General features: G+C 45.1%; 1 protein-coding gene across 1 annotated transcript in view; it reads left to right on the top strand.

The window, feature by feature from the left end:
* Positions 1-24,859, top strand: part of EXT1 (exostosin glycosyltransferase 1) — a gene marked incomplete at its 5' end in the record, with an annotated part of 177,334 nt that overhangs the window by 132,155 nt on the left and 20,320 nt on the right. The window contains 2 exons of the mRNA XM_080339571.1: positions 21,165-21,258; positions 23,966-24,073. Coding sequence (XP_080195697.1) covers positions 21,165-21,258; positions 23,966-24,073 — 202 coding nt within the window. The remainder of the gene's footprint in view (positions 1-21,164; positions 21,259-23,965; positions 24,074-24,859) is intronic.

Below are 24,859 nucleotides of genomic sequence, written 5' to 3' on the forward strand. Positions count from 1 at the left end.
TGCCCTTTGGTGTTGTGACAATTTCAGGCTTTTCCCCACCTCATTTTCCTCTCCGAACAGCTAAAATGAAAATATTGAGCAAGTCTTAAATAAACTAAAGCTTGTTGGGAAGATCTGAGAGCATAGACTGCCGTTTCAGAGGTGAGCCAAAAGCGCTATGCATATAAAATGTATTGTCAGTGGTAGATCCTGCTCAAGCGAGGTAAAAAGTCATCTGCTGTATATGAAAAATGTAGAAGAAATTGTGCTCTGCTCCTGCAATCCTCTGTATTGGGACAGTAATTTACTGTGGTTGACATTAAGGCAGATGATGCCGAGTATATTTTAATATACTGTTGCTGAAACAGGAGCTGGTTTTGATCAACCTTTTTCATGTTTCACAATCTTTGTACCTTTGGTCAGTGGTGGATGCATCTGGAGTTTATTAATAACTAAAGCACAGAAGTGTTGTCTCATTGCATGGTTTTGAAGTGGTACATTATAGCCAAGTATGTAAATATGTACAACTTACAGGACAAGCTTCAAAGTGGGGGAAAGGAGGCAATCTCCTGCAGTTATTCAAGGATTCGAAGGTCTTCAGCCACAAGATGAGCATGGGAGAAGAGTAAGGAGGAGCACAAGTGGGAAAGATTCTGAGATATTTAATTAAATCAGTTGATGCAGTTAATTAATTTGATCAGTTTTCCAAAAGAGAACAAGATTGCACCCATGTACCTTGACCCACAAGGCAAGCAACATGAGCCCAGTGCTCCCTCTGCTTAGCAAGCCGCCGGTGTGCAAGTCTGCATTTCGTGGTTCGGTCAGCAGGAGCTTGGACAGGCAGGCTTTCCAGTCAAAGGCTGGAAATAATTGAGAGCATTTATGGGGAGATCTTTCTGGTTTATTTGTGAAGTCGCAAGAGCTTCATTTTCAGTCTGCAGTGGTCGTAGATGGCTCTATCAGTGACCACTGCAGCAAGCAAATAAATAGCTGCACTGCTTAATTCTTTGGTTTGGATATGAGCAAAAATAAATGGATTATTTGAAAGCTTTTTGGAGGCATAATGGGCCATGTGGAGCCGTGCGGGCAGGTCCTCCTGGTGTAATGGGCCATGATAGGAAACTCAAAGAGTTTACAGCACTGCCAGAGCCATCCTGTGTGCTGGTGGCCATGTACTGGGGTGTTTACTTTCTGCACGCTTCACCTACAGCTGTGAACCAAACAAATGCAAAAAGGAGTTAAAACTAGTTTCAGACCCTGTCTCTGCTCCTCTGTCCCCCACAGCTTGTCTTCCACCCATTCTCCTCCGTATCCCTCCTTCTCCTGTGGGCATGGGAGGGGGTCCGTCTGTGGCTGAAGCTCTCCCAGGGGGGCTGTGCCCTTGCCAGCTGGCACCCTGGGGCCTCTGGCCAGGGTCACGGCTGATGTGTGAGGAAGATGTTACAGTCCCTAAGGGGTGATTATAAAATAGCTCCCCCAAGGTTCAGCTTGTCCTTCACTTCCAGTTCAAGGTACCCCACAGACATGCAGAGTTCAAGCATCCCTCGCACATTTTATGTATAATATAATGTAGCCCTGATAGTCACGTTATCTATTGCTCGTCCTTTCTCTGATCTCCCTGAAGTTCCTGTCCTCAATTATGTTTAGAGACAATTAGTTCCACATCTTAATTATAAACTGTGGCTTAAAAAAAATTAAAACCTTGTAGCACTTTAAATCCATCTTCTTTTTATTGGCTCTTCTTATTGTACAGCTAAAAACAAATGGGAGTGCCAAGTCTCCCTGCTTTCTATTGCTCATTGTTTTGCATTCCCTATTGGACTGGCTCCGATCTCCTCCCTGAACTTAAACACTTGCTTTCTTTTTGGGAAACTGTTCTGCTCCCTCTCATTATCCGTCTTTGGACTCAGACCAGATTCTCTTGTGGGAGCATTCAGGGCTGCCTGAGCAGTGCTGTTCATATCCTACTGCTGAGCGCTGATGGTCCTTTCCTCCTCCTTCATCCCGTTGCTTTCATATTTTTCTTGCCCATCTGACAGTTGTTATACACTTGGCTATACATCTAGTCACCTGTGTTGCTTTGCAGGTCATACCCTCTTCCAGATCAATGCATGCTCAAAGTAAATACTTAAAAAAATTAAATATAAGGAGGCAGGGGCACGTATGGCGCTTCTGCCTCTCAATGTACTTGCCTTAAATATTGCTGCTAAAACTAAGTGGAGAAAAACGTGAAAAGTGTGATTTTAAAATTAATAGTGTGTCCTGAGAGGTGGGGGTTTCACTCTCCCCCAGCTTTACTGCTCTTCCAGCCTAATTCACCCACCCCCAGAATATCTGCCCACTCCTGTAATTAAGAAGAGAGCTGCCGGCACTCTCATTTCCCGCTGAGACCGTCCCGCTCGGCTGTCAAACCCCCCAGAGGTTCCGTGCCCCCGCGGCCCCTTTCCCAGGGGCTCAGCGCTGTTGTGCTGGATTCGTGCCGTGGTGGACGAGCCGCTGTGAGCTCAGAGCCCCAGTGGCACCGGCACAGGCTGGGGAGCATCTCGACAGCGCCAAGAAATCCGGCTGCCGTTCTCAGCTCAGCCGCTGATCCATCGTGTGATGAGGGGCAAGTCCCTTGGTTTTTAATGTGTTACAGGTATAGTTAGAACACTGTTCAGTATTGGAGCAGTCTCTTAGGCATACAGAGACCTAGAAGAACCGTAACTTGGTTTTAATTGACCGTGGTGCAACTGGACTGTAATGGACTATAATAAAAATGCTAAGTTGCTTGTCAAGCAAAGGAAACAGCTGTTTGGTATTAATGTCTTCAAGAAGTAATTCTGTGCCTAGTGTATACAAACTATTTGTGCTAATGCTGTATAATAAAATACTCGGAGAGTTAGTAACTAGGAAAGGGGTTTTTTTCTGATTGTTTTGGGTGGGTTTTACCGAGCACAACAGCGCATCTCCCGTGCTTTCGAGAAGGTCGAGTGGAGCTCTGACGGATGCCACACCACAGTGAATGCTCCCATCTCTCGGGTAGCTGGCAGAATGGAAACCAGCTGTTGGATTTTGTACCCACACGGCTGTTGAGTTGGGGGGAAAAAAACAAAAAGCAAGCAGTTAATGCAGCAATCAAAAACAAGGCATCAGCTTTGTCCGTTAGACTCATTTTTCCTGAATGCCATCAATTAGAACTTGAGATTTCCCAGTAAATGGTGCTAACTGCAGGGGGAGGCAGGAGGAGCAGGGCTGGCCGGGGACACGGATGTAATTCTCAATACCAGGTGAGCTGTGGCATCACTTGGGCTGAGAGAAGATTTTTACCAGTGCTGATGGTGGATCATTTGTATATTTGATTTCTGTTGCAAGTTAAATGGATTTGGAAAACTCAGAGTGTTCATGTTTCCACACTAGGTGTAGTAGTTTGGTGTTGCAAACCACAGGTTTACACCAAACATGCAAAAACAAATTAGAAATGGGAAAATACAAACACATTTTCTCATTAGGGGATATAAGTATGTGCTGACTGTAGTACAAATATAATTTTTATTCCATTTGTGTAACCTTTGGTATTTTAATGAAGTCCTGTTCCTGTGTACAGCGTATGGTTCACTGTCAGATAATTTAACACTAAGAAAATCTGCCTTGAATAAATTAGAATATATTTGCAAATTAATTGGTTAATTAGATTTTAGACATCTCTTGAGGACAGGAGAGAAACAGATGTGTGCAAAAGCCACACAGATAGTTTGGGGATGAGTGTTTCTTGTAGGGTTTTATCACTCAGTTTTGTGAAAAACAGCCTTTCACGGGTGCCAAAGATTAAAAAACACTCAGCTTTAAATGCACAACACTCAACTCCAATTTTCGTGGTGCTGCTGATTTTTTTCCCGGGACATGGGCAGAGCCGTTTGGACCTGTTGGCTGAATTGCTGCGCTCAGAATAGGCGAGGTACCTCTTGAGCTGCTTTTTTTCCCTGACAACTAAAAGTATCCGTCTGGAAATCCTCTGAGGTAAGTAAGCCCTGGCAGATCAGCAGCGAGGTGCCAGCTGGCGTCGTGGTGAAGTCAGGCAACTCGACAGAAGAAGCAGATCTAAGATGAAGCCCAAGGTTTAGAAGAATGGTCACCGATGAAGGAAAAACTGATAGGGCAGGTTTTTCTCTCAGCTACGTCGGTGTAAATCCAGAGCAACTCCACTGAGATTCACACCAGAGTAACTGAGAGCAGAATCTGGCCAACATCATCCACCTGACCTCAGGAGAGGGCTCAGATGGGGAACAGCTCACTCACCTTCCTCTTACAAGCCTTTCACACCTCGTTTTCAGAGAGGCGTGAACTCAGTTTTGCTCAATTTGGGGGCATGCTGCAATGATATAGAAACAACCAGTTTACTTTCACTGATTGGTAAAAGTAAGTAGAGATTCTGCTACCCAAACCTGCACTTCCATATTTGTTATTAACTTAGACGCCTTCAGAAACAAGCTCTGATTAAATCTTGTTTGGAAATTGAGGGAATTCAAATTTTAAGGATTAGAATTGCTCCAGAAGCTGAGTAGGAAAGGATTTTCAGCTTAAAAGCAGTGTAAGAGCTCCCTGCAATCCGGGCTGATCCCAAGAGCGGCAGAGGTGGGTAGGTGATGTTGCTTGCATCTATTTTTCACCTCTGCCGACACAGTCCTGCAGGCTAAGCCCAAATAAGAAGACCTTGATCAGTCCCTCTTGGAAGACAGCCCGTGATCACATTACTTACCGTGCTTTTGCAGTTTTATCTCTGGGATTCCGGTTTGGGTGCGTTCAGAACCATTTGGCAAAAACCTCGTTGTTAAAAGCAATATTTGCAGTGTACAGTAAGACAAACAAGAGCCCATTTGCATGCGTCATCGATCATTTTACACACAGTCCTCGGGCAAAGCACAAAACTCACCCAGTACTGGCTGTTCAGGGTCATGATACAGACGTCAGAGGCAGGAGAGCTTTTCCTGCTGGTGTAACCTCCGTTAGGCACCCAGACCCCGACGCTGCTGGGAAGACCCTTCGAGTCATGTTCTTTCTTTGACCTTGGTGTGTTTTTCTAAGCAGCAGACGGCGCAAAGTAAAAGCCCCGTTGCTGTCAACGTGTGAAAACTACACCCAGATTGTTCAGCCTGCGGAGGCTGAGGCTGGGGCTGAGGTGGCAGAGGCCGCCCGCTGCTGCACCCTGTCCCCTGCCAAAGGCACCGACGCAGCTGGGGGGACACGGACACAGCGTGTCCTTGGCCCAGGACCGCTGTCAGCAGCCACGTGCCTTCGGGAGGGGAGCACAGATTTTACAGGGCTGTGCACAAACCTGGCTGTGGTGGCCTCGATGCACTAATTAGTGAGAGCGTGGGGCCGGCCCCGAGGGCAGCGTGGCTCAGCAGTGTGCGGTAAGAGCCTCACACGGCAGGATCGTACCTTCAGGCTGCCTTCCTGTCCTTTGGGGAGCCAGCCATGTCCCAGCCAGCCCGTGGGTATGTCTCTGCTGGCGCTTGGCCTTTCAATCCCTGTTAACCCCAAGCCCAGATCTCCCTTTGCAAGCAGAGAGCTCCTGTTCCCACGCAGCACCTGGCTGTCTCCTCAGCCTGCTCCCTCTGACCTCGGCACTTACTTCTTCTCTTGCACACCAGGAGTTACCGAGTTCTCTGATGCTTGGAAATTGAATTGGATGAGACAGGTACCAGGTTTTAGTGGGATCTGGCTTGTGTTACTGTGGAAGCATCACTGCATCACCATACCTGGGATGCTGTGCAGCAACATGGCCTATGGGCCAGCCAAAGCTGCCATTCCCTCCACCTGTAGCACATGCAGATTAGTTAGCGTTCCTGCAAATGAGTAAGAGTGTAGGTGCGTTAAGACCCAAGCTTAAGAAACTGCTGGTTTGCAGCTCTGATGAAAATAAACAGCTACAGAGGATGTACATGGACATTTCCCTGCAGCATTCATCTAAATGCACAGTGATGCAGTAACTGTGTGCTGGTGTCCTTGGGCAAAATGAATTTGCACATTTGTCAGGAGTCTTAGTGTTGAGGAGAGACACAAAAATTACCTGCTACGATAAAATTCACAGAGTAATGGGTTAACATCATCTGCCATAACTTCTCTATGGGGCTTTTGTCAAATCTCTCATTCAAGCAGTGTTTGCTGAGGCTTTTGACATTTGTGGCAGCACTGGGACAGACAGTAAGGTCATGTGTCACTTTAAAGGCCTAATTTTTTCCAAATTCCTCAAGAAACTGGAGCTGAAAGCTCTCTCATGAATTTCTTGGGGAATCTGCTGAGGCAGCAATTACGTTATCCTTTCAAAACTCCATGGAAAAGGTCGCTGACCCCATCGGGCCAAGCAGGGCACGGGGTGGGAGACGCTGTGAGCGAGGGGCTGGGAGACACCTGTGGGTACGGCAGCCGGCTCGAGGTGTGGGACGGGCACGAACCACGCGCCTCCTCACCTGGTCGGGCTCCTGCCAAGGATGTGCTTACTCAGCAGTGTGAGAAAACCCAAAGCAGAGGAAGATACAAACCAAAAATCTGTATTTGTGAGGTGTGACTGCAGCGCTCAGACTGCCCTCCCCTCTGAACACAGGCTAACCTGGGGGATGATAAAACAGGCAAGGAGGTGCCTTCAAATTTATTTCTTGTTCTTTCTCCGTTTCTGCAAACCTCCCATACCAGAATATTAATTTGTGATGAGAAGCCAGTTTTAAACAGGACTGCTCACTGCAAAAGATAATAAACACTGATGTTCCGAGCTAAATTATAGACGACTTGATACATTTTATGGAAAAACTTAGTGCATTACTAGACAGAGATCATAAACCTTTGAAAGGTGGAGGGAGGAGAAAGCAAAATATTCCGCACAAGGAAAATGCGATTGTGGTAATGGCTTTGCTAATCCCTAGGCTTCCAGTGTTACCCATTCACGTTTCCAGTATCTGCTCAGTGGGTTTCAGTAATCCATTAAAAAAGATCATTTTAAAATTTCCACCTAGGGATAATCATTTCTTGGTTTGGGCTTTTTTCCTCCTCCTTCCCTGCAAATTTAGGTATGCCTCTATTGAGTTTACCAAAACGATAATCAAAGAGTGAACCTTTTCACTTGGTACTGTGATCAGGATGATCATCCTTGTGGAAAAGTCTTACGAAAAGTTTTATAGGAATGAAACCAATTGTTCTCTATAGACAAGTAACACTGATCTCTGTACAACAGTGGATGCCTTTCAAACTGTCCCGTTCATCTGATAAATAATTTTTGAGTAAGTTGAATGTGTTGGTCTGAAGTAGCAAAAATCCTGAAGGTTGTTATCAAGTTTAGTCTGTTATTGTTTATTCTTACAGAATTTATTGTAACTCCAGTGAAGCGATTTCAGTAGTGCCATGGGTTGCTTATCAGAAGACACTGCGCCTTTTCGTGTCCCTGTGCCTTTCAGTGCTAATCTAATTGGATGAGGTTTGCATGATGGGATGCTGGAGGTAGTGATTTTGTGCTGAGGATGATCAGAAAGCATCAGATACCAGCAGCGTTTACAGGAAACGGAAGGCCAGATGGACCAGGAGATTACTCCGTCTGATCTCCAGCGCATCACAGCCCATTCCGTGTCCCCTGCTTTACCCTGTGCCGTGCCCACTAAACCGGGATGAGTGACAGCATGTCCTCCAGCAGAGCACTCACCTCAGTGTGAAGGCATCACTTAATGGAGGAGCCACCGTCTCCCATGGCAGCTTGGTTCAGGAGTTAACATACCTTCAGTGCCAGGCCATTAGTACAGATTTCTGTTGATGTTTGTTTCACTTTTGACTTCCAGCTCTTGATTCTTGTTGTGCCCTTTTTCAGCAGGTTGAAGAACTCTCGGTTCCTTTTCTTTTTCTCCCTGTAGAGCCACTTATATGCTGTAATCAAGCCACTTCTTCCTCTTCTCTCTGATAAGCTGAACAAGCTGAGGTCTTTAAGTCTCTCTCAGAAGGGTATTTATACAGTTGCTTAAATAACTTTTCTGTCCCTTTTCTCTGTCTTCAGTCATTCAGAATCTTTCTAAAATGTGGGGGTATTAGCACTGGATGTTTTCTGGTATCTGTCTGCCTCACTGACTCCACGTACACAGGGACCATTTCTCCTCTGTGTGTACAATATGGTTGATGTGTCTAAGGATTCATTTACTCTTCTGTAACAGCCTTGAGCTGCTTTTCCACAGTGACCCTCTAATACTTCACAGAATTGTTTCTTTCTAAGGTAAAAAGTCTTGGATAGATGCCAAGCGTTACAGAGGATTTTGGTTTACTCTGTTTTATAGTCTCTTAAACAGTATGTAAAAGATTTTTGTGCTGCATGAGGATGGTCCAAGAAACCTGCTCCACGTCTGCACCTTTTTAGCCTTCGACGTCGGCAGAAATTGCTGACACGTCTAACGCGTGATTTGAGGTGCTGCTGTAGGAAAATGCCTGTATCACAGCCCATCTGGAGTCTGAGAGAGAGAGCTGCGGGAGAACAGCTGCTCGGAAGTTTGCAGAGAGAGCTCACAGTCTCATTTATACCCCTTGGGGACACGGCACACAAAACTCAGACTCAGCTGGGAACTGTGCAACCTGTTCTCCCGCCAGCACAGGGTGCTGTGGTTGTGGTTTATAAGAGGTAGAAGCTGAATTACCATGATACAGAAGCCTCCTTTACAGATGTCTTTGGACCTGCTCTGTGCTTATCACTGGCAAGTTAAAAAAAAAATTAAATATTGTAAAACTAATATCAAAATTAACTGTATAAAAAAGCAAAGCAGTCCAGTCGCATGCTGTACTGCATCATCGCATGGCCTGTCTGACAGTCAACATCATTCTCCTCCATCTGTTGGCTGTTAGCACTTGGCCGAAGAGCTGTTATTCCTTTGACTAATCTGATCAGTGCTGGCATCCTCTCGTAAACCCTTTTGTCTGGACGGTCATGTTTTCCTTGGCAATCTGCAAAGCACACCAGATCACAGGTCTCTCTCCGATCTGAGCACTTGCATGCCGATGCCTTTCCCTTTCCATATGTCCTTGTGTCTGGACTTCTGGAGGAGGCATGAAAGGGCAGTGCCAGGCAGGGAGCAGGTAGAGAGTGAAGGGCTTTTTGGCCATGCTGGCCCTGCACACTTCCCAGCAGGGCTGGAGGAGATTCCTGGTTGGATGCTGCAGGGCTGGGGCTGGTAGAGCTGCTCCCAGGTGTAAGTGTGGTGTAGGTGTGCTCCAGGTATTGATAGCGGAGGAGAATTGCAGATACACCTGGGAGTTCCCTGCCCTGCAACCCTATGGATGGGTTTCTATTAGATGGAGATTTGTTATTGAACTAGCCAGGCCCAAAGGAATTTCAGGGCCACCTTGGAAAGCTGCAAGCAGGACCTGCTGTGGGAGTAAAACAATTCTGCAACAACAAGGGAGCAATATGATGTAAATCAACAGACCTATTGGCAGTGAGACTCAGGCACGTGGACAGCTCGTGAACGTAGATGATATCCAATCAAGTAATGCACGCTTGGAGCGTGGACGCGTGATCAGGAAATAACTGCATATATAAGGAGGCTTGTTTCAGTAATAAATGGCTTTGCGCAATTCACATTGAATCGGAATGCTGAGTCCTTTATTCGCTCCAACACAACCCCACAGCTCACTCAAGGTTTTTCAGTGTCTAGCAGATCACAGGCTGAAGTGCCACCACACACCTAACCTGACCTGTGCTTCTCGTTAGCGTTCTGGCTGTTAAACCTGTAAGCTTGAGATTTCCTTGCTGAGGTATAAAATTGTTCATGGTTAAAGCTTTATGTGGAGTGGAGGCTCCTCCCTCCAAAAGAGAGAGCCCTTTCAAGCCTGCGCAACCTAATAAATAATTCTGAGACAACTGGATTTGTTGATTTCTTTAAAGAAACATAATTATTTTAAAATGACAAACTGGTCCCTTTGTTAATAAATGTTTTATATCCTTGCTGCTATGCCTGAATAGTTTGTGTAAATAATGTATTAGCTTGCAACCAGACGTAGCACGTTCAGGCAGACGTTGCCCAGCGGGGCAGGAATGCTAAAAAAGCAAAGCAGATGATTGTGTGCGGTGCTGGGAGCGGGAATGGGTGTCGATAGGGACTGAGAAATACCATCTGCATCTCTTAGGACTGGTCCCGACATAGCTCAGATGCCTGACGCTGCGGTGATGCGTTAGGGCTACAGCTGCGAGCAGTCAGGCGTTCACCATCAGCAGGTATGTGGTTTCCCTGGGACTATGAGGAGGAAAATGAAAAGCAGCACTCAGAATTGTGATAGGGTTTGGTTTAGATAGCATTTGGCACTTACATTTGCAGACTGGTTTTCAAAAGCCTCGCTTTGCATGCTCAAGAAGAGCTCTTCTTCAAAACGAGGTTTTCAATTTGCTTTGGTTGCTTATTCCTCTAACTTGGTTCTCAAAATGGGCCTTGATATTTTGAAAAAGTAATTTTAGAAAATCATATGTGAAGTTCTGTGTGTGTCAGGGCATGGTCAGGCAAGAGAAAAAGGAAATGCACATGCATCAGTGGTTTCCAGATGGAAGTCCTTTGTAAATAGTGCAGAAGTGTGCACATATACGTATGCATGGATGCAAGCATGTTTGCAGGGCTTTTTAGGCAGCAATTTGGCATGTTCAGACTGGGACCTAAAAGTTCCATGTGCCACCATGGGCAGTCGTAGAACCATAGAAAGGTTTGATTGGAAGGGATCTTCACATTTCATCTAGTCCAGCGCTGCTGCAGTGGACAAGGACATCTTTCAAAAGACCAGGTTGCTCAAAGCCCCAGCCAACCTGATCTTGAACACTTCCAATGATGGGGCATCCACAGCTTCTCTGGGCAACCTGTTGCAGTCTCTCGCCACCCTGAACGCAAAAAATGTCTTATATCCAATCTAAACCTGCCCTCTTTCTGTTTGAAAGCATTACTCCTTGTCTTCTTGCAAGTTAGTAGGAGTCTCCAGCCCTACTGAATGGAATATAGTCACCCTGATCTGGTGTAACATCAACCAAAGACCACTGGAGTCACCTAAACAACCCTATAAAAGGTAAAAAACACCTAACAAAAGCCAGCTGCAATTTCAAATTTACACTCAATGGCGTGCAGCTCGTGTTTTCCTCTGGCTCAGGAGAGGAGATTCTGGCTCCAAAAGGGACTTGTTGATGCAGAGGAGCATTTTTTATTGAGAAGACCAAACAATAGAAAACTTTGATTTTACTGTGGTTGGCAAAAGTGAGTGAGCACAGAGAAGGAGCAGATCTGCAGAGTGACAGACCCTGTTTTACCTGGCTGCTCCATGAAGCACAGTCCTAGTTCTCAAAGTGCACGTGGGGTGGCCTGATTTAGCTTTATGTTAACAAAACTGAGGACAGGAATGGGAGATAACACTGCAAAAGAATTATCGATGCATTTTTATATTTCTTCCTGCTGTGTCCTTTTTGCTCCTAGAGAACAAAAGTTATTTTAATGCTCACTGTTGACTGCAATAGGGAAAAAAAATGCAGTTTCCTGCCCTTCCACAGTTTATACTCTTGCACTGCTGGAAACCCACCCTGCACTGTAACAAAGTTCAGTGCTACAAAATCAAAATACAGAGAATTAGGTTCTTTTTAATTTGTTTTTTCCTATTTTGTGTCCTACCTTTATTTGTGAGGTAGCTTTATCTCATTTATAGAAAGGAGAAAGAAAACACTTTCTGATCCTGAGATGAGGGCAAATATGAAAACTAATAAACAACCAAAATATTGAAGTATCTAGATACGTTGTGGTGTTACCACTCCTGGGGACTAAGCTGCAGCTGACTTATGAGTAAAAATAAATCACTTCTCTTTTTCATTCAAAGCTGTTCCATGGATTTTGTGAACTAATTTTTCCTCCAAGCATGGTCACGTTTTGGGTCAGCATGCCTAGACAACATGGGGCTCTGCCAGCAGTTCTTGTGTAAAGTCCCTCTCTTTTCTTTTTTGGAAACAAATCCAGCCATTCATAGAAACGAACTCCTGCATAATTAGAGCCAGTATTGCACATCATCTTCGCTTTCCATCTTTAGATGTTGTGTCTGGAGGACTATAACTTTTAAAGATGCCAGCAAGCCACTTAGGCGCTCGATAGCCGTAATGGGGAGATCTGTGGAGCTGAATAGAAAATGATAAGCTTCATAAGGACTATTCCAAATCGTTTGGTAAAGAACTCAGCCAGACATTCAAAACAAGAACAGAAAAGGTAACCCCTTCTAATTTGATCTTCAGGGATTTGTACTTTCTGTACTGTCCTGCTGAAGTCCCAGCCCTATAGGCAGCTTAATAGAGAAGATGATGTTCTTTATGCCAGAGTCCTCTGGACTCTGCTGTGTCCAGTTATTGGACTGTGGCATGAACAGGTGCAGAGCACTGCTTTTATTCATATTTTGCCATCCAGGGCTTGTAATCAACTATTTATCTTTCTAGGTTAGTTAAAACATTCAATAGCCCCAGATACTGAAGCATGAAACTCTAGAAAACTGATCCTCATCAGCATTTTTAACCTCAAGTTTTCAATAAAGAGCTATTTAAAAATAATTAAGAAAGATTTGGAGGCCTTTTTTTTGACAGGCAGGAGGGAATCATCAGCTTCAGAGCTGGCAGGTGCTGACAGGTGAGAGATCTCACAATAAGTATTTTCTTTCTCCTCACTCTGAGGCTTTCAAGTATGTCCTGTAATCTCAAAATTAGAATGGGTGGCAGATGAGCTAGAATTTGTTTCTTTGTTCAGAAAACGCAGTATGGATTTTTCTTTGTTTGGGTCTTTAATCCAAACTGATGCTTTAATAACTGAAATTCCAGTAGTGGTTTTTTTGTGTTTGTGGTTTTTTGGTTTTTTGGTTTTTTTTTAAGCTAGAGAATATATCAATAAGAAAACTGGCTTTGCAGTGGGAAATTATCCCAAAGATGTTCACAGCTGGGCTGTCATAGCATGTGAGGTTGTTTAACGGGACCAGATGAGGCTATTTAAGACAAGTGTTTGACACTGCTTCACTACTAGGAGAAGGCTAAGGTCCAAACAAAGTCATTCTGTGAAGGACAGAATGTAATATCCCCAATTTTAAAAATCAGAATCATAGACCCACAGAATGGGTTGGGAGGAATCTTTAAAGATCATCTAGTCCAACCTCCCTGCCACAGGCAGGGACACTTTCCACTAGACCAGGTTGCTCAAAGCCCCATCCAGCCTGGCCTGGAACACTCTCAAGGGATGGGGCATCCACAGCTCCTCTGGGTGACCCGTTCCAGTGCCTCACCACTCTCATGGTGAAAAATCATTCCTTATGTCCGACCTAGATCTCCGCTCTTTAGGATTAAAATCATTACCCCTTGCCCTATTATAACAGGCCCTGCTAAGAAGTCTGTCCCCATCTTTCTCACAGGCTCCTTTTAAGTGCTGAAAGGCCACAGTAAGGTCTCCCTGGAGCCTTCTCTTCTCCAGGCTGAACAGCCCCAACTCTCTCAGCCTGTCCTCACAGCAGAGCTGTTCAGCCCTCTGACCATTTCTGTGGCTCCTCTGGCCCCTCTCCAACAGGTCCATGTCTGTCCTGTGCTGAGAGCTCCAGCGCTGGACACAGGACTCCAGGTGGGGTCTCACCAGAGTGGAGCAGAGGGGCACAATCACCTCCCTCCACCTGCTGGCCACGCGCCTTTTCATGCAGCCCAGGATATTAGTTCTCAGTTGAAATGCCAAAGCCCACTGTCAAGAGTTAGATATTACTTTCAACTTACTCCTGCATTTTTCAGTGCAGAGTACTGGGGAACAGGGCTGAGTAAATGAAGCCCAGGTTCAGGCTGCGTGGCCGTTTTCCCATCAGTGAAATGGAGAAGCTGCTTTGTTCTCCCGCTGGCAGGCTGAGGTTCTTTATGTTAAAATATTCAGAAAGGAGTTTGTGATCTTCAGAAAATGGCAAGGTAGAGGTACCATAATGATGGAAAGTGTTGCCATAATTTATTGTTAGAAGAATCCTGTTAGAAATAGCCTGCCTGAAGCACTGGATCATCTTAACAGGTCGGTCTTATTTTTACCTTGTAAGGGTCTAGCAGCTTGATGGGCAGTAAGTGCCAAGACGGGCACATTTCAGGCAAAGACAATTCATATACGTTTATGTCATTTCAGAGGAGACGGTGGTGGAGGTGGGTCCATGTAAAATCTTACGCTGTGGCTCTGTGCGTGTGTGTGTGTTCCTGTCTGTGCGTGCATCCTCACCTGCGAGCATCAGCATCCTCAGTGCTTTCCCGCTGACCTAGAGGGTATTAAATATGCAATAGGTGGTGCTATGTTTACATTTCTCAGAAGATACAAACAGGAGGTGTTTTTGCTTCCTGGTGGACTTTTCTTATTCAGGCGTGTTGCGAGTTTTCTTGGTGCCAGCACAGCGAGGTGCTGCTGTGAAACAGGCGCTCTTGGAGGACTTCAAAGCCCGGGAGCCGGCGTTTGGTTTTAGAAGAAGCGCTACACGATGCTATTAGCAGGTTGCTGGTAACTAGGGTGTAACGCTGCCTGGAGAGGCACCTCGGCAAGGATTGCCTCCAACACGCTACTTACCAGCCCTCTCTGGCACACTTGTTATCTTTAAACATCAAATGATGTTGGCGAGACCACATTTGCTGCTGTGTAAGACTACTTGTTCTAGGGGGTGTAACCGCCACGCTGGGAGCCAGTTGGAGAGTGTTTGGCAGACCAAATGTTGTGTATGCTTTGCATGGACCGTATAGATTTACAGGGCATTCTGTGTAAATATTTAGACAAAAATCATTAGAGCATTTTTATTCGTTAGAATGTGCATTGACTTTAGTGGCTTGTGTATCTGTGCATAATATCAAAGTGAACTGAATCCAACCCCGATGCCACCAAAGACTCTAAAGATGATTTACATTTCAATGGTTACTGTCCATCTTAACTGTTACAAAGTTCCTTTAGTAGTACATTAAAGTGAAAACTCTACTCTGTTTTGCTTTGTTAATCCAGCCTTCTGAAGTAAAAGAAGGTGCTGGCATGGAAAGGAGAAAACAGTTGTACCTTGAGTTGCTGAATGTTTGCCAAGTTTAATTGCCATTGACAGGCCTAGAAGAATCATGCGGGATTTTCATTAATTTAGCAGCATTTTCACATTGGGCTCGTGCTCGTACCTGCACTTGGCCAGTATCTGTGTGCCGAGATGGCTGTTCACACACGGTGCGGCTGGACTTGGGCCGCAGCGTCCCTTGGAGCCCTGCAGCCCGGGCAGCACGGCGGCTGCAGTAATGAACCAGCCTGAAAGAAATACTCCAATGGCTGCCTTTCAGCACTTGGCAAGAAAATCCTTTTTATGTTAGTTTCAAGGTCGTCAGATATCATTATAGCCAAGTATTAAAAATTTCAAAGAAAGGAGGCAGTGTGTTTGATTTATAGAATAATTATCTAGCTTTAGCTCTAACTTGGCTTTGGCAATGGTTTTGCAAGCACTTGAAAATTAAATCCATTTTTTATGGCACTACAAGGTATTATCTCACAGCAAATGATAATTAAACACCTGTGAAATCAATTAGCCCTTTAAGCAGGGGGAAAAAAAAAGTTTTCCAATTATGTTTTTGCACCTCCAAACTTTCTAATTCCAGAACCAGCGGTTGCAGCGAGGGAGATGAACTGCCAGCCAGTAGCCTGTTAACCAGCATTAATATCACCCGAAAGCATCATGCAGCCGTAAATCCGAAAGCAAGCAGTTCACGGCGACGGCACCCTTCCAAGTAGGATGCGTTAGCCTTTCGAGCTCAGTCTTGGGCAGCCATCTATCTGATGCACAGCTGAGCTGTCAGCTTTTCTACAAAGACAGTTACTCACTTGGTATTTTCAATGCCAAGTTTTACTTGACAGTTTATTTAAAAGTCAATACACCTTAATGGAAACCAAGCGACGAGGCGCTCTGTGTGACAGAGTGGGTTTCTTTTCTCCAGACAGTAGTTCAGAGCCATCTGCATTAAGCATTTACACATGGAAAACTGGCCGACTGGTTAATAACTGAAACTTCGTATGCTGGAAAACTGGGAAACACACTGCCATTTAGTCTTGCGTTGTAGGTGTTTAATATCTGTCTTTGTTGTAGCACTTGAACTGATGCAGAGACTTTTGGAAGATGCAGCATGTGTTAATGGACTTGCAGATTCAGAGAGGGAGCCCTGGACATAGTTGGTTAAGTGCCATCACAATTTTTGGCTCAGGAAAGAAAAAAACCAGCTCTAGTCCCATCTGACACCTACGGCGGTATGCACTGATGCTCCCTGCCAAAGATGAGCTCCAGCATCTTCCAGAAGATGGATTATGTGTGACACTGCTAAAATATGTACCGCTGCGTTAAGCCCATAGTATGTGGTTTGAGTTAAGCCCATTGTATTTGGTTTGGGTTCTGCTCCTGTATTTCCATCTGAATTTTGATAGTCATTATGGTGATAATTTTCGGTGAGCATCACCAGAGAGGAGGGAGGCAGGTGAGGACGCTGGGGTTAGCATTGCCAAGGTCTGTCCAGCTGCTGGAGAAGCCAACAGGCATCTGTATCTCAGGTTTCATTCTGTGGAACAGGGATGGTGATGGTATCCCATATCAGTGTTTAGACGATTAGATAAGAAAATATGTACACTGCTTTGTGATTCCTACGTGACAGGTGACATATAGCTGGATAAAGTGTGATAGTTATTACAGCTGGGTAGCTGGACATATCTGCTGGTCTAAACAGCCTGGTGTCCTTTTAGACCTCTGTTCAGTCAGTAGTGATGGTGATGTGGCTTTGGAAAAAAAAAGTTTATATTGAAGTTGGTAGTGAAAATGTTTCCCAGGGTAGTTTATAATCTCTTAAGTGTAGTGACATGGGGAAATGCTTAAGCTGTAAGAAGGAATGTATGGCATGGCTGATTAGTCACTGCAGAGCCTCTGCAGCCTGCCCCGGCTCCTTGGGATAATGGTGAACCAGGAATCCCAAGCAGCCCTTTAATCCACACACTGATTGACAAGGTCGGCACATCAGAAGGAAAGAAAACAAAAAGAGAGGAGGGGATGGGGAAAGACAGAAGCAATGTGTTGGATCAAGAAGTTAAAATGGTAAGAGCATTTGGCCGAGCAGCGTCTCTCCTTCGGATAATTGCCCACACGGCGTTGCGGTGTTTACACCTGCGTGATACATGGGGCCGAACATGTTTTCTCAGCTATGGGCGGTAGCAGGGAGGGGATATTTCAATTAAAGTGTGAATAAATTAGAATTAATTAGAAATAGAGCTATTTGTTTATGCTGCCTAAAAAACTATTAGCTGTGAACATGGTGCACTTAATCGTAATGGAAGGAAGCCTGAAAGTTAATAAAACAAACTTCTGATCCTTACAAAGGGACGTGAGCTTTGGGTTAAATCTGTAACTATTTTAGTTATAAAACCCCAACTGTCATATTAAAGGCATATGCATCTTGGATTTTAACATGTTTGAATGATGCAGCTGAGGCCCAGGCCAAGCGGACCCTAAAACTGGCAGTAGAATGTTACCTCCGTGTGAGTGTGCAGAAGGCAGGAACACAGGAGTATGAGCAATAAGCACATGCCCCCAGCCCCGACTCCCCGGCAGCTTCTAAGGAACTTTCTGGAAAAAAAAAACCCTCCAAGCAAAGCAGAGGACTCCTCACAAAGCTTTCCTACAGTAAATGCTCGGGAAGATCAACTGCCAAAGTCAAGGAAAGTGCCAGAAGGAATGTGACACCAAAGTGGCACAAGTAAGGACGAAGTGCCCGGCCAGCCACCCATACAATGCCCTGTGGTGCCGGTCGTTGCTCCGATTCCTCGGCTGCAAGCAGAGCCTGAAAGATCTCCATAGCTGGGTAAAGCCAGAGCGGCTGGGTAGGTAAAACAGGTAAAGCAGAGCCGTCCCCACAGGCTGGCAGCTCCTGGTTTGCAGAAACCACAGCGATGCAGGCTGGAAGATCATAACAAATCTCCCTGCCACCCTCAGTACTGGCTGATGGAAATAAGTAGTTCTGAAAACAGATACAACCCCATTGCCAGGGGAGAAGTAGAAGATGAGTCTCTGGAAGAACCTCTTCTCAACTCTTGACTATTTCCTCTGTAACTTAAGGCCTCTCCGCCAGTTGCAAGCAGGGTTGTAATATTTTGTTGCCTCCCTGTGGTCTTGGTGAGATTAGTCAATGGAGATGGTGGGAAATGGTCTTCGCAACAGATCCCAGGTCAGCCCTTAATGTGCAAGTGTCCTGCTGTAGCTGGGAGGGTGTTCCTGGATGTCGGTGCCAGCTCTGATTTCTCTTCTGGAGAAGCGAAGGAGAAATTTCAAGTCCAATAAAGATTTAACTGAGATACCTATCTGTGATCATGCAGATTCTCTCTCTGACTTCTCTGAAAGCTTTTCAAGTCAAAGTTAAGCGGAGAGGTGCTTTTAGATGTGTATGCCTCCTATGCGGAAAATATGCCGATCATACGTAAGGAATTTCCCCTCCCCAACAAAACACCAGCAAAAATCAAACCTTTTGCTGCATGCGTGGTTCCTACAGGGCTGAATGGGAAGGAGTCTGAAACTGAGGGCTGCCCTGACACCTTCTGTCTCCCCCGTGGCCTGTGGCCTGGAACTTCACTGACCATGCGATGATTTTATGATCAAGGTCTCCTCCAAATGCCGCCTGACAGTCTGAGGAAAACATCAAATGGTCTGTGCTGCAAACTTGACTCTAAGGTGCTTTTTGATACATGTAAACGATTTCTTCTGCAAGCAATGCTTCAAATTACAAAGCTCTGCTTGCAGCTTGACAGAGATGTTTATGTATTTGTTGCTGGCTATATGTGTTGTGTGAAAGGCGTTTCCGAATTTGTATTCAGGGGTATCTTCTGTCTTTAAGCTAAGGCAGGGAACCTCCGTTGTTTTGTGTGTGCTACTCACACGCTACTGGAGTAAAATTAGTACCTTGTGTTTAAGTATTTCAAATAGATGCTTGATCCTGCAATGGTCACTGTGGAGGATTAGACTGTAAACCAGTCCGTTAGCACCGCGCTCGAAAGTCGTCTCAAGTCACCTTATAACACGTGGGTTTAAATAGCAGAGAAATTTGTTCATGAGAAGGATCTCTGGTGAAATTCATGTGCTGCAGCAGCTCTCAATGGATATTGCTTTACTCTGGGTCTGCTCATGTTGTGTCTGCGGGCTCTCCCTGGCGTGAGTGGAAATTTTGTGCCCATACATCAAGGTTAGGATGAGGCTCTCTGTGTACATATGATGTAGATAAATTGCTTGATGACCATGAACTGTGCTATTCCAGAGCGCAGCAATACATCACACGTTAGGCTTTAAAATGCACAAATGGGAGCAAGATGCTAACTGGTTTCCAGGTGGGAAATGGTCAACAAAATCCTTTCCCCCCCCCCCCCCCCATTATATATCTATCCTAATATTAGCAAATTAGATGTGAAAGAAAAGGTACTCGACATAAGACATCAGTGGCATGTGGAGAAGTCACTTGCGTTTGGCCTCACTCTCTCCTTTTCTTTGTGTTCTGGTTCTGCCATCAACATTTTGTGGATATTGTTGAATTCCGGGATATTAACAGGATTTTCCATTTTTAGCTAGCTAATGATGGGGGACTTCTGACTGGTATATTCTCGCCCTACAGGGTATTCTATTTTTGGTATTTATTAACATTTTCTGTTGTACAATATACAGTGAGAGTGATGAGCCTCAGACCTCTCAGTTTGTAAAAAATGAATGCTTAAAAACAGTAACATTTTATTTTTTTGATGTTCCAGTTCCCTAATATTTTCCCTCGTGTGCTGTGTCACTGCTGGCTGCTGGGCTGGGACATGGCTGCCAATCCATAGCCCACATGGAGAAAAAGGAATTGCTGCCGCTCAGATAGAATATGTATATATGTATTTTAACCAAAGTTGAGATAACGATTTAAGAAAAAATGTACTTTGAAGTCTGTTTTGTACTTTTAATTAATGCAACGAGGGGTTTTATTTTACTCTCAGTGGAGATAATCTTAATCCATTCACAGTGACCTTTTCTTGTGCAAATTAGCTATACACGCTTGTTTAAGCAAATGGGCCTTTGCAAGATGTCTCTTCCTAAAGACAGAGCTTATAATTGAAAATTGGCTTACTCCCATCTGTCTGGCCTGTGTGAGAATACAAGCATAGATCCGGACTTTTTTATATAGAAAATATAATTGCATAGATATACATATATATGCTTACAAAAAAAAATTGCTCTGCCTGCAGTCTACAGTTAAATTAGATTATTAGTGTTAGAAATTTTCAGCGTCACAAGTTACTGTCGAAATTAACATCTGTCTGCAGGGTTCAGGACACTGGAGAACAGAGGGTATTTAATCCGGATCCTTTTGTCTCAGATGAGGTCGGTGCTGTTGGCATTTCCACGGGAATGCCAGAAGTACAATTAGCTAATAGCAGGCTGGAAGCTGTTAGGATTTGGTGCGTGGTTTTGGTGAATGAGTTTGAGGTGATTGATGGAATTGGAAAAAACAAACAAAAAAAAAAAAAACCAGGAGTGTCTATAAGTTTTAATTCAGAGGAGCAGGGGTCATTGCAGCTCTGTCGTTGATGGCCAAAATTTGGCACTTTATCCCTCTCACCACGTTTGACAATAACCACCACAGGAGCCATTGTAACCCTCCATCCTGTCCCTTTTTCAGTGCGTGCTTGAGTAGGGAAGATTTATTTGGCATAGTTTGGATATTTTTTGTTTTGTACAAACCTCTTGCACAGAAATGAGCGCAGTTGTGCATGACTTTGAATCTGGATAAAAATCGGGGTCACAGAAGTGCTGCAACAATGCTTTGGGTATCAAAATATTGCAATCTAAGTTTGTTGTTAGAACTCATGCATGCCTCTTGATATAGAAGTGGCTGATTATTGCAAAGGCAAAATTATTTCCTTCCTTCCCAGTTTGTTACCGTTCTCCCCAGCTCTCTCCTGTAGTGGTTGCTCCTGAAGATGAACAAAAAGCAGCTGGGGAGGTGGCTGACACGTGCCCAGGGGGAGCTGGGTAACCTGATGGTGAGGGGTCTTGGTCAGAGGTGATTTTAGCCAGATGTGTCTCAACAGCTGTTTGCATTTTCACGCCTGGTTACTCTAGGACTCACCACTAATTGAATTTTCTCTTTTCTCCTCTGTTCTCATTAGGTATGATTACCGTGAAATGCTGCACAATGCCACTTTCTGTCTGGTTCCCCGTGGCCGCAGGCTTGGCTCTTTCAGGTTTCTGGAAGCTTTGCAGGTAAGAGCTGCAGTTTAAAGCATCAGCTACGCTGGCTGCAATTCGGCATGCAATAGCAAGGGGATGGGGAGGAAGGAAATGTGTTTTGTGTCCCTAGTGGACAGTAATCCACTTTGCAAAAGCCTCTCTTCATACTTTGGAGCAATTGACAGCTTCTTCCCAGGAGAGGCTGAGCACTGAGCTCATCTGACGGTCGCACTGCGTTACCTCCAGGAAAAGGCTTTCTCGGGATGTGGTGGGGCTGGGAGGTTGGACCGGTTTAGAGCAGTCAAGCTGTGAGACTTCCCATGGGAGACACTGGCCTCTACAAGTAAGCCCCAGGGTGCTAAAAACACCTTTTTGTTTTCACTTAGCCAGAACAGAGCTGCTTATGCATTGCCTGTCTTGCAATGGTGCTTACTTAACGTGCAGGAGGTGGCCTGGAGGTTGTAAAGCCCCAGCTGGAAGCGTCACATAAAGGTGGATGTAGGCTGATCTCAGGGAGCAAACAGTGTGTCTGGGACAGCACCTGTATCCCCTTCACCTTTTAAAAGCGTTTTGGTTGCTGTCTCCCTGTTGTGCTCTGGGCCAGCAGCAGAGGCAACGCTGGGGGGCTCCTGGGTGTCTGTGGCAGTGGGGCTGGGCAGCACAGCGATCCAGCCCAGCACTCACCTACTCTGGCTGCAGGCGGCATGACCTTTTTTTTGGCAAGCCTCAGCTCAGCCCTGGGGTCCTGGATCTTCACTCACACATACAGAGCATCTTGGGAGATGCTGCAGGTCCCCTCTGGGACTGACATCTGCATTTCCATGGGGTCTGGTGTGGAAGGGGGGCAGGCTGAGGCACTTCTTGGTGTCAGTGGGCTGGCAAATGAGGACACCTTACAGAATTCTGCCTCCGGGTGTTCTTTTGCCATTTTGGAAGTGTCCCAGCATTGGCAGTAAAGCTATGAATGAACAGCATCACATCACTTGTCTTCAACAGCCACAAAATGTCCCAGTTGCTATTAAAGATTATTGTTTACCACAATGCAGAGCACTATTCAGGTACTAAGTGGATGGGTATGATGTTATTTTAGAAGCCATGGGGTAGATTTCTGGCATTCGGCTGGTTCTCCAGAAGGTCTTCGCTAGGTCCTGCGTCATGTCTGCCAGCCTCAGATGCGTGTCTTGCGTACCCCAGAGAATCTCAAATGTGCTGGACACAGGTTTAACCACTGAACCCCACACCTACTGTCACATTTGAGATTGGCTGTCCCCTCTTTGCTCCTACTCAGGAGATTAACAGCCTGCAAAGTGCTGTTTCCTCTCCAGCCTCTTCAGAGGAAGAGGTGGGACTGGCATTTTTGGAACGATGAGTCACTTCAGATCCTCATGAAGAGCACTGCTCAGCTCCTTTTTCAGCTGGGCCACAAGTCATACGTCATCTCAAGAGAAGAAAGCAGGGAGCATGCCTCATGGTCCAGAACATGGAGATTCCAGATCAATGATGACCAAATGCAGGCATTGAGGATTTTCCTAGCAGTCTAGCAGCGCAGTGTACACTGATTTTGCTGAATTCCCAATTTCTGTCTGGCTCCAGGGCATGTTGAAAGATGTAACCCACATCAGTGAAATGTTTTAAACATGAAAACACATTGCTAAGTGTTTTCTGGTTGGATTTTTTAATACACTAATGTAATTTCCATACAGATCACAGTTCTTTACACATTACAATCACCACTGTAATGCAGAGACTTGAGCAGTCTGAGATCCTCTGTGTAATACATGTTATCAAGGGAGGTACAGCAGTCTGAGAGGTTCTCCCTTATACCATCGTTTGGGAGGTGCAGGAGGGACTGACCCCAGTCTGGACCAAATTCAAAGCAATTGAGCTTGGCTTGATCCAGAAGAAACTGAACCAGATCACAGAGTCGAATCAGATCCTCTAGTAACAGGTTCTTGCAACTCGTCAGGAGGCTTTTGGTTTGGATCTTAGGTTGTGATCCGGCTGACCAGAATGTAGTGATGAACATTTATTTATGGAAATACTGCCCTATTTACTGAATGTTCACAAGCTTGCGGTTTATGCAGAGGAACTTGCGCAACTCATAAAAGATCAAATAATTTAGACAGATCATACTGGTACAAAATAGATACTAAATTTGTATGCTTTTTGTTTGTTTTAAGACAGAAAGCAATTCTTATTTTTGTAGACAGATGATGACAGATGAATTATGTTTGTGCAGTTGCATCTCTTTAGAGAGCTGATATCAAACAGGATAGGGAATTCACTCCTCCGTCGTGGAAAATGTGCTTTGGAATTAAATATGATATATATTTTCTGTAGGGTTGTCTTGCAACATATTATAAAAATTTAGGGAGTTAGCTCCCTGCTGAATGGTTCATGAAGCAGCAAGGGAGGCCATCATTTTGTATTAAATTCTCTGGTGTTGCATCTGCAGCATTTTAACAGTTCTGCCCTTATCTGGCAGCGTAAGCACCAGATTTCAAATGCCACCCTCCATGCAAACCCTGCCTTTCAGTGAGTATGAATAAGTGCAAACTGGAAGACCATCAGAATTTGGGTTGCCCTCCTGCAGTCTCTATTCTGATGTTCTTTTCTGACCACCTTCATGAGTGCTGGCTCAAAGCCTGTGCAGAAGGTGACCGTGAGGTGTTGGTGGGAGCCCCGGGCTCGCTCTGGTGTTCGGGTACCACTGACATTGTGATGCCCCTGTGTGCTGCAGGCCGCCTGCGTCCCGGTGATGCTCAGCAACGGATGGGAGCTGCCCTTCTCGGAAGTGATTGATTGGAACCAAGCTGCCGTCATAGGCGATGAGAGATTGTTATTACAGGTAAGGAAAAGACCGCGGCCTTCAGCGCATCAGTTGATTATCGCTGCCGCCATCTAAATGGATGGGGAGGATGGATCCAAAAGGTCAGGGCTGTAAAAGAGTTTTTATCGTGAAGGGATTGTCTGTGTCACTCTGGCTATGAACTCATTTAATATGACATCATTCATTTTTTGACCTGAAGGTCATTGCAGCCACCAAGCCACATTCTAAACGCAGAAGACTCTTTTATTTATCCTGGTAGAGTGACATTTCTTCTGGTGTGGAGCACCTGGATGCCTCTCAGAGGCAGAGCTGGCCTGGACCGCGTGCTGTGATGAAACAGAGAACGTTTGAAGGCAGGTTCTACTCAAGTCATTCAAAAGTAGTTTATCCTGAGGGTCCCACCAGCGCCGTGTGTCTGGCTGGCAGGTACTGAAGGGGCTCAGCAGGAAAGCAGGTGTTTTCTCAGATGGGAGTTACCACCTAGTAGTTCTGAGGGAAGCAGAATCTGTCCCTTTTCTGATGCCTGGACCATGTAACATTGCTTTCTGAAGCAGTGTTCACCTATTGTTAATCTCCTCACGGAACAAAAATGGGCTGAAATTCCCTGCTACCTTCAGCATCTACTTTGGTTTTAAATTCACTAGATTAATTTTTTCCTATTTCCCTAGTTTTATAGTCTAAATACATTCTGTGTAGTATGTGGAGAAATTTATGTGAGGTAAAGTTCTTGAAAGATTGGTTTCCACAAAGGACAGCGTGTTTCAAAAAGATGGACCCAATTTCAAAGCAGTAGTGATTTCAAAT

Source organism: Nesoenas mayeri (genome assembly GCF_963082525.1).
Source record: "Nesoenas mayeri genome assembly, chromosome: 2".
Lineage (NCBI taxonomy): Eukaryota > Metazoa > Chordata > Aves > Columbiformes > Columbidae > Nesoenas > Nesoenas mayeri.